The following is a 9,856-nucleotide window of genomic DNA, read 5'->3' as shown; positions in this document are numbered from 1 at the left end:
TCCATCCAAAAATGACCTTTGTTTTTGATAGCTGTTGAAAATGGCATGGAACTGACAGAGATGTTTTTGTTTATAAATAAATAAATAAATAAATAAATAACATTATGCTGATACCTTTTGCTTTTCCCAAATACAATGTAGCCTACAGGTGTAAGTGACCTTTCATCAATCCAGTTGCAATGGATGAACTGTGATGAACTGCCCTACTTGTGATTGTTTAGAGATTTTAAAGGTTTTATAACAATGCTACATCTTCTTTGGCTATTCTACAATCTATTCACCTTTTAAGCACCAGTAGGCTACTTTCTGTGCAGCCGCACACACACACTCAGGCATGCCAAACAAGCATACACAAAAGTTTCAAGAGTGGGGGGTGGAGTAAAATATGGAGACAAATTGAAGTGTGATTTATTTTCGTGGAACGGATGTACAGGACTGAGCGGCGGTCATATTTTGTACCGCTATGCGGTACATCTAGTTATTATTACTATTATTATTATTATTGTTGTTATCATTACTATTGTTTTGTTTTTTTGCTTTGTTTTGTTTGTTTGTTTGTCTGTAGAGCACTTTGTGCTTTGTGCTTGAAAAGTGCTATATAAATACATTTTATTATTTATTATTATTATTACACTTCCTCCCGTAGCCTAATAGCCTAGTCACTTATACAATTGCGTTTTAAATACACGAAACTGGATCGCTCTCTTGCACTCGCTGGCGGTCCCATACGCACATTTAATACCTCTCTTTCAAAAATTCAGTTGTATTTAATACTTTTTAAGGATCCGCGGGAACCCTGCTTTCTGAATGAAATAGTCTGACCTTCTCCATGAATTTGAATTCTATGAACTATGCGCTTCTTCGTTGGTGCCGTTTCTTCTTCCGGTTGGCGGACTGGGAATCGAAACTAGGAATCGAAATTTAAACTTTTGAACGATTCCGGGAAAATCGCAAAGATAGTCCCGGTTCCAACCAATACTCGATAGGCTATTCGATACCCAAGCTTATTTAAGAGCCAGCAACATCAAACAGTCCGTCTGTTTTTTTACAGTTAACATATCTGAAGGAATCTGCTTACACAATTCCACTAGTAGGCTGCTTGCTTTACTAAAACCTGTGTGTGACTAGCAGAGTAATAGCCTACATGCATTCTGTGTAACCTACGTTGTGTTGAACCTGCGCGGTTCAGCCCTGCACACGCTTGGACTCGAACCCACGAAACACCTCAGATCGGGAGTCGAGCGGGCTGGCAATCGAGCTAAAAACCCAGGCTACTAGCTTTCATGCCAGCAGCACTTTTGAGGCGTCGGGGAGTGAGGTTTTCCAACGTTTTACAGTTTTGACAATTTAAGTACAGTGATGTACAATGTACATAATCAATTTCCACCTCGCATTATTTTAACACTCACTATTTTGAAATATTTGTGTTTTGGAGGTGAAAAAAGATGTGTGACTATGAACGTCGCCTTACAGCTTGTCCTAACTGTGAATGTCTGACTGTTATGTATAGAATGCTCTCTGTCCAGTGTCCGGTCAAAATCTGTGAAATATAACATTCTATTGTGTCATTTTTCCCATTCAAAATAGCAGAACAACACAAGCTACAGAAAGACAGTAGAAATACATGGTGCTGCTTCCAGTTAGGACATTCCCATTGAGGCGCTGTAATAACTGATTTGGTCTCAAACTTGCTCGCATTGCATGCAGTTAGCATACAGTGTTCAGCAGCGATCACACATTTTGTTTCATCTCCAGGTGCTTCTATTGCATTGTTTCTCTATGGCACAATGCGACTTGACCATTACAACGTGCCTCACATTTATTTACAAGGTGCAAGCAGAAAAAAAATGTTTTAGATAAAAGTTAAAGATAACGATTTTTTTCAACAATGGGTCTTTGCTTGGCTACCTATTTATCTATAATGTAGCATATAGCAAAGGGATGCACACAGTAAATATCTATAGTATAAGTATATATACTTTTTTGATCCCGTGAATTAGTGAAACACAAACAGCACACAGTGATCACACAGTGAGGTGAAGCACACACTAATCCCGGCGCAGTGAGCTGCCTGCTACAACGGCGGTGCTCGGGGAGCAGTGAGGGGTTAGGTGCCTTGCTCAAGGGCACTTCAGCTGCGGCCCACTGGTCGGGGCTCGAACCGGCAACCCTCCGGTTACAAGTCCAGAGTGCTAGTGGGCCACGGCTGCCCCAATCTAGCCTACCTCACGGTTTTTCAAATTCAAATCAAATTGGCAGATAGGGCCTATTTTGTGAATATTAAGAAAACAAACACATAAAATGTTATCAAAATTAAGCAAAGCCAGTGGTGGTCCAATATCTGCTAATCTGATTTTTCTATCTGGGATTTTGTGGATAAATATTGCTTTTTCATGTGAATATTAAGAAAAAAAAAACATAAAATGTTATCACACTGCAAGCCACTGGTTTTCTGTCTGCAAACGTGATTTTGCTATCTGTGGCTGATTGAAAGCAGAGGACTGTAATGAATAAACAAGTTGTAAAGACTTCTGAGGTGGTGCTTTTACCAAAACTCCAGTTTGATTGTGTTACAGAACATTGAGTTGGGGGGATGCTAATTATTTTGTTATTGTTTGTTTGCTGTTGCACTGTTCTCTCAACTAATGATAAACTATGATTTGCTGTTATGTAAAGCACTATGGGACTGCAACTATACTTCAGATTCACTTGTCACAGATTGCCACAGAACCATCCCATTCTCCACTTAGTAGAGCAGTTACTTTCCTTTGCTGAATGTAAAGGCACAGTCAGCGAGCATATGCAATTTCAAGCCCAACATGTCACATTCAGCAATCATCTCCTCACAACCGCTAGCTCATTCTGTGAGTACACTGTACCTCTCTGGTATGTTTGTTTGGTCCTTGGTTGAAATGTAATGTATAGGCTATGTTGTTTTGAACAAAAGCGTCTGCTATTTAAATATAAGCAAACGTGAGTTCTTGCGCAATCGCTGACTGCACCTTTAATTGACTATATCTTAATCGACAATGTCTAAATGGCAGACTTTCTGAAATGTTGGTTGTGCTCAAAGGCAAGCTAAGGATAGGCTACCATTACAATGCAGGCCACAGGGCACGGGACACACACACACACACACAAACACAGAAAGAGAGAGAGACTCTTTCACGCACACACGCGTGCACACACTTTCTGTGGTTAGTGAATGTGTGTGTGTGTTGTCTGTATGCTACTGTGACCTTGAATTTCCCCTAGGGATCAAAAAAGTATCTATCTATCTATCTATCTATCTATCTATCTATCTATGTACACACACACACACACACACCCACATTACTCAATCCCAGTTTGCTCATCCAGTGCCATTCACACTGAAATTAGGCTAGTTTTTGGAATATTGTTTTGGAATTTCTGATATGTGGTTATATCTTCATGTAGCCTTATCAGAGTTTCAATAGGCTAAATGTTGTTGTTTTTTTGTGGGGGGGGGGGGGGGGGGTTGTTTTGCATTCTCTCGCAAAGTCATGAGAGAATGCAAAACTATTGCGAGGGAACGCGCTATAGGCCTGCCTGGGATACTTATTGCATAGGCCTACAGTCTTGCGAGGAATCACACAAATATTACAAGGGAACACAAAATGAGCTCTAAAAATTAAAAATAGATTTCCGCGTCTAATAATGAATTCTCACCATGCCCCTTCTGGGATCATTAGGCCTACATCATCCCTCCCTGACTGTGCCTGCTGAGATTTTTTTGTTTTTGCATGGCACATTCTACGTCAATGTCCAATCCGCCTTTTTGTCTTCATCACGTGATGTGGGTAATGTGGGTAAACTTTTCCGGTAGCAGCCATGTTTGTTTGACTGCCTTGTGGGTCAGTTGTAGTTGCTAGCTGTTATGTTTGGTGGCCACTACTCCTTTGAGGTGGGAATCACAATGGGAAGGGGAGCAAATGATAAATGGTGAAAGATGCGGCATCGAGAAAGTAATGATGTGGTTGTTGCTGCTAACATCTCACGTCCGAATCTTGAGTTATATATAACACAAGTCAGGGCTCACCGGGTAACATTACGCTAACGTTTTTTAGCTAGCTACCTGACAGCTGGAAAATTAGGCAGCTTATTAAATGGCATCATTTAACGTTAACGCAGAAGGTAAGTTAAGCATGCAAGTTATTTTTATTTAATAGGCTGCGTGCGTTTGAGCTAGAATACACAATTCCCCCCTTATTATAGTAATCATGCTCATCATAACGTTACACGAGCTAACTGACTTGTGTTGGAAAGTGTTTGTGAACTTCCACCATACACCATCCTAGCTGACCACTTAACCTATAATATTAATGAAATGTGCAACAGTTTGGCAGCTATTTTAATGTAACATAACATTTATTCTGTAGGCCTACACAGTTTAATGTTCACGTCGTTACATTTTGAACAAGCAATATTTATTTGAGAACAAATGTTAAGTTTCGCAAGCTCGTTTTGTCAGGTTTGTTTGCTAAACATTTGTGTGTTTAGTGTACTGGTGGTTACCTGGTGTGTTTTCTGTACATCAGGGGGACATGTCCTTAACGTCCTGGCTGACGTTAGTCCAGATATCCATATTTGTGGCTTCTGTAAGCAGCAGTACAACAACTTTGAAGTATTTCTTGCCCACAAGCAAAATGGCTGCCAGATTCCCTCCTCAAACATATCTGCCACAAATGCTGGTACTTCTCTCACTGGTAAGATTATTGTAGCGAATGTCACAATTTTGTTGGCTTGGCCCAAGATCCACTCTTAATGTTAAGTTGGATATTCTTACAGTAGCATTTGTTGCAGGTGTTCTCTTTTTGCTCCTAATTAGAAGGGTTGTTGGGCTAAAGTACTTTTGATAGAGGGTATTGTTCTCAGACAATTAATGGTTAGAGGAGAGGGCTTATCCAAGTATCCAACCTATACAATTTGTTTTAGTGCTTAGTTTGAAACCCAACATCTATGACGGTGTGGAGGTGCATTAGTTCCTACAGCATGGACATCTTGCAAGTCTGGCGAGGCACAATCAAATCTGAATGATGTATACAGGTTTTGAGCAACATACTGCCATCCAGGCAATGTCTTTCTCAGGGAAGACCTTGAATAGTAAAGGAAAACAATGCCAAAATGAAATCTGCACATATTTAAACAGTATTTGTCCATAGAGGAAAAGTCCAGGTGCTAAAATGGCCTGTCTGCAGTCCAGACATGTCTAATTAGGTGCATCATGGAATGAAAAACATAATTAAGGATACCCCATACTGTTGAGCAACTGCAATCCTGTATTGGTCAGGGATGGGACAACATTTAATTCTCAAATCTCTGGCAGCTGGTCTCCTCAGTTCCTAAACATTTATAAAATGTTAAATTAAGGGGTGAAGCAGCACATTGGTAAACATTCCTTGTCCCAACTTTTTTGAAGCATGTTGCTGGCATCAAATACATAATTAACATGTATTTGCCATGACACAGTCCAAAGTTTCACTTTCAACATTTGATATGTTGTCTATGTCCTTTTTGCTGCTAAATATTCTGTTTTTATTTTCATTTTATTTGCGTTTTACACAATGTCCCAACTTTTTCTGATTTGGGGTTGCAGACCTATCATAGTTGAGATTGTATGCTTAAAAGACTATCACTGACATAGTGAGTGGTTGGACCGATGCCCCATAATATACTTAGAGATGCATCATATGGTCAATGAATGACCTTTATTATCAAGGTGCAAGCCTGATTGACTGGAATGAATGTTTCATATGCAACATTTGGGAGTTCATTGAGTCAAATATATTTGACCCATATCCAGTGCAATTTATGTGTGAAAAGGAGTGCCAATGAAACCTCATCATGTGAAGCCTATTTTATGCCCTCTGTGCTGTCAGAGGCTGGCACAGAGTTGGTATTTGAAGAGGCCTTCCAGGCGTGTGTGGCTAAAGTGGTGAAGAAGCCCCTTACTAAATCCCAGAAGAGTCCCTCCAAACGGATCAAGCCTACTGGGCCCACAGTCAGGCGGAACTGCTGTTTCTCAGGTAAGGACGTCCACTTCGCAACATCAGTTTGATAGTTTTAGAGGCTGTACAGTATAAACATTCAACAAGCTGTTAACGAATGATCTCCATCATATTCTAGGATGTACGTTCAAAACTCAGTATGGTCAAAAGGATATGGAGAGGCATCTCAAAACACACACAGGTGAGTAGCCTGTGTAGTGTCCAGGAAACAGACTAGAATTAGAATATCCCTCATAAGCGTCTTATTGTTATGATGTTTTCTTTTAAAGCAACACCAAAGCACTTTTCCTCTGTCGCACGCCCACTATTTGTTTATCCAGCACTGGCTTTGCAAATAACGATGTCCACAGACAAGGTAGAGTATGTTGCATGATTTTACGAAAGTATGATGTATTGCGACATCAGAAGCAAGTCAAATTTGTAGTTGCTTATGTCTCATTCCAAGTACAGATCCGCTACTCGATCTGGCAAACTTACATAGTGCAGTTATAGCCGATAGAGGGCCACAAAGCTTGCAGAAGTGCCGTTCACCCTGTTATGAGTTGATGAACCACTGAAACGATTTTGGAAACATTATTTTAAGGTACAAAAAACTCTTTGGTGTTGCTTTAATGTTCAGCTGGAGGCTTTTCTCCCATGCACATGTCTTGACCAACTCAGCCCTGTGTTGGTGTGCTCTTGTGTGTTTGACAGGTGAGAAGCCCTTCGAGTGCGAGCTGTGTCACAAGCGCTTCAGTCGCCGGGACAAGCTGAACATGCACAGCCGCTCACACACCGGGGAGAGGCCTCACAAGTGCAAGTACTGCGCCTACGCGGCCGCAGACAGCAGCAGCCTCAAAAAGCACCTGCGCATCCATTACGACGAGCGGCCTTTCAAGTGCCAGATCTGCCCTTACGCCAGCCGCAATTCCAGCCAGCTGACCGTACATCTGCGCTCACACACAGGTCACTGTTCCACACAAGCCTTCGCCATTCACGCCATTTCCTCAAATGCCTGATGCAATTAATGCTCTGCTTGTTTAGCCAGATGTTTATTTGTTTAAAAGGGATCGTGTGTTTTTGTAGGTGATTGCCCGTTCCAATGCAACCAATGCAATGCCAAATTCAAGATCAACTCGGACCTGAAGCGCCATATCCGCGTGCATTCTGGCGAAAAGCCCTACAAGTGCGACTTCTGTGACTACCGCTGTGCCATGAAGGGTAACCTTAAGTCCCATGTTCAGATCAAGCATGCCTCCCACAATTCCTTCCGCTGCCCCGACTGCGACTTCCAGTGTGCCAACAAGAGTGCCCTTCGCCAGCACTCCCGGGGTCACCAGCCGGCCCTGCCCATGCAGTGCCCCAAGTGCAGCTACTCCTGCGCCAGCAAGGGGGCGCTGAAGATCCACGAGCGCGTGCACTCTGACGAGCGGCCCTTCAAGTGCCAGGACTGCAGCTTCGCCTCCAAGCAGCGCAGCAACCTGCTCATCCACCGCAAGAAGTGCCACGCAGACAAGCCGGACAAGACGGCGGCCGAGAAGCGGCCAGGCACCGGGCGAGGGGCGAACGGCGAGACGGGCGGTGACCTGGTGCCCTCGAGGCCCGTCAGCTCGCGCTACCGCGCCCGTCTGGAGGCGACGCGGGCCTTCCGCTGCAACGTATGCGACGCCTCGTTTGTGCGGGAGGACTCTCTGCGCAGCCACCGGCGTCAGCATCAGAACCTCCCGCACAGCGGCTTCCTGCAGCTGCCCACTCCCGTGACGTCCGCCGCCATCTCCGGCCCAGCGGGCCAGCGGCGAGGCGCGTCCAGCTCGTCCACCTCTCCTCCGGCGCCGGCCCCGGGCGGCCCGCTGCTCTCCTCCTCCTACGCGGGCGCGCAGCTGAAGATCATCGTCACTCCGCAGCTGGGCCCGGAGGGCACGCAGGCCTTGCTGAGCCCCGTGCAGGTGAGCCTGCTGCCCATGCAGAGCATGCAGCCGCCTGCGGAGGGCGCCCTCGGCCAGCAGACCGTCCTGCTCACCCACATCTCCCCCGCCGACGACGCGGGCGCTTCGGGACTGCCACAGACGCTGAGCGCGGACAGTTCACAGACTTTTATCACCACCTGCTCCGACCTGGACGGACTGACCGCTCTCATTCAGGAGGGAGGCACCGAGGTCACCGTGGTAACGGACGCCGAGCCTCCTGGCCTGCCTTCCTCCGCAGAGTGCCTGGGCCAGCCGCTGGAGGTGGTCAGCGAAGTGTCCTCTCAGGGAGACGCCAAGGCTCCGGGGGCGGTCATCCTGGGCAGAGAGGCCTCCTGTGAGGACGGCAGCGGGTTGATGATGTCCAACGTCAGCGTGGGGCCTCATGGCACCTTGCTCCTCCATAACATGCCCTTGAGCCTCGGCCCTCCTGAGAGAGCCACCCCGCTAGAGCCCCTGTCCCCACACAACATCTTCTCAGACACACCTCCGGTGGACCCAGAAGACTGACACACACTCACACCGCCATTGCCTATCTCTGGGATCTCAGTGTTACTGTTCAGAAATGCTCAAAGAATCATAAGCTGTGGTCCAGGCTTCACCTAGCTGACATTTATTTTATTTTATTTTATTTTATTTTATTTTATTTATGTTAATAGGACATTTGGAATGAAGCATGTCTGGTAGAGATGAATTTCTCTGGTTCACTCCTTGATAACAGTAGAATCATATCTTTAGTTCAGTAGGCTGGTACCATGATAGATTAGGAATGCATCATGAAATCAATGTGATGTGAACATTTGTTGCTTAAAATGATGCATGTTTCCTGAGCGTCAGTTCAGTCAAACTCTCTTGTGGCTGGCTCTTGAGTGTTGTTGGAGTGGACCATGAATTTCTCTGGAAATATGAGATAATAAATATTCTCTTATGTGAATAGAAGCAAAGCCTACCTCTACATTTCCTGTGTTGTAGGTGTGTTATTAGTTTGGCTCACATCAATCTTGTAGTCTTGAAGGCCACCAATGCACCAATAAGGAAGTTCCAAACCGAGAGGCCTAACAGGCAGACTACACCATTCCAATGCAACGTAAGGCATGGAACCAAAGAGTTCCATTCGAGGAGGGTAAACATAGCTTTACAAGACTGGTCTAATTTTTTTTTATCTATGCGCAGCCGTGGCCTACCGGTTAGCGCTTCTGCCTTGTAACCGGAGTGTTGCCGGTTCGAAACCCGACCAGTAGGCACGGCTGAAGTGCCCTTGAGCAAGGCACCTAACCCCTCACTGCTCCCCGAGCACTGCTGTTGTGACAGGCAGCTCACTGCGCCGGGATTAGTGTGTGCTTCACCTCACTGTGTGTTCAATGTGTGCTGAGTGTGTTTCACTAATTCATGGATTGGGATAAATGCAGAGACCAAATTTCCCTCACGGGATCAAAAGAGTATATATACTTATGCTTATACTATACAGCCTGTAGCCAGTTCTATTGATTAAAGTGGAATCTAATTGTTGCAGCATACGCTCCGCGAACAGAATGCTTCAGGTACGTGCGTGGTGTAGCCTGCCTGTAAAACCTGGGCTGAAATGTTGCATGGATGAAGGCTTGTAAGCAAAAACTGAATTTCACACTTCTTCAGATCAGAATCTTTTTTTTTAGAACAGCCTATGGACTGGAACAGGGAAGACCTGTAGTTTGAAGTTCTTATCCCTGTTGGGACAGTACTGACTATAATGCAACTTCTTACTGACTATAATGCAACTTCTTACTGACTATAATGCAACTTCTAAAACAACATGGTTTGAACACCAGCCCTGGCACATTCACAGGCCGTTGTGACCTCCATTTGCAGAAAATGGCTGTTCTGAAAGATCACACTAAGGCACAT

At 44.7% G+C, this 9,856-nt stretch overlaps 1 protein-coding gene across 1 annotated transcript; it reads left to right on the top strand.

Annotated features, from left to right (window-relative positions):
• Nucleotides 1-3,868: 3,868 nt before the first annotated feature.
• On the top strand, nucleotides 3,869-9,058 carry zfp64 (zinc finger protein 64 homolog (mouse)). Its single transcript, XM_076276975.1, has 6 exons — nucleotides 3,869-4,155; nucleotides 4,560-4,727; nucleotides 5,901-6,047; nucleotides 6,148-6,210; nucleotides 6,723-6,974; nucleotides 7,095-9,058. Exons 1-6 carry the CDS (start codon nucleotides 4,128-4,130, stop codon nucleotides 8,480-8,482), a joined length of 2,046 nt encoding a protein of 681 aa, XP_076133090.1. The 5' UTR covers nucleotides 3,869-4,127; the 3' UTR covers nucleotides 8,483-9,058.
• The last annotated feature ends 798 nt before the right edge of the window (nucleotides 9,059-9,856 follow it).

This window comes from Alosa pseudoharengus, unplaced genomic scaffold, assembly GCF_046254945.1.
Source record: "Alosa pseudoharengus isolate Yale_2024_CS ecotype anadromous, Long Island Sound unplaced genomic scaffold, YU_APseudo_1.1 YU_APseudo_1.1_scf_9, whole genome shotgun sequence".
NCBI classification, from domain to species: Eukaryota; Metazoa; Chordata; class Actinopteri; order Clupeiformes; family Clupeidae; genus Alosa; species Alosa pseudoharengus.
The sequence above is the reverse complement of the archived record's forward strand: the minus strand, read 5'-3'. Positions and strand labels throughout refer to the sequence as shown.

What these genes read in the sequence shown, in the direction of transcription:
- zfp64 (XM_076276975.1), top strand. Translation starts at nt 4,128, where the DNA reads ATGGCATCATTTAACGTTAACGCAGAAG. An exon ending in GCGGAACTGCTGTTTCTCAG is followed by an intron (nt 6,048 to 6,147) that starts GTAAGGACGTCC and finishes ATCATATTCTAG; the next exon opens with GATGTACGTTCAAAACTCAG. An exon ending in ACATCTGCGCTCACACACAG is followed by an intron (nt 6,975 to 7,094) that starts GTCACTGTTCCA and finishes GTGTTTTTGTAG; the next exon opens with GTGATTGCCCGTTCCAATGC.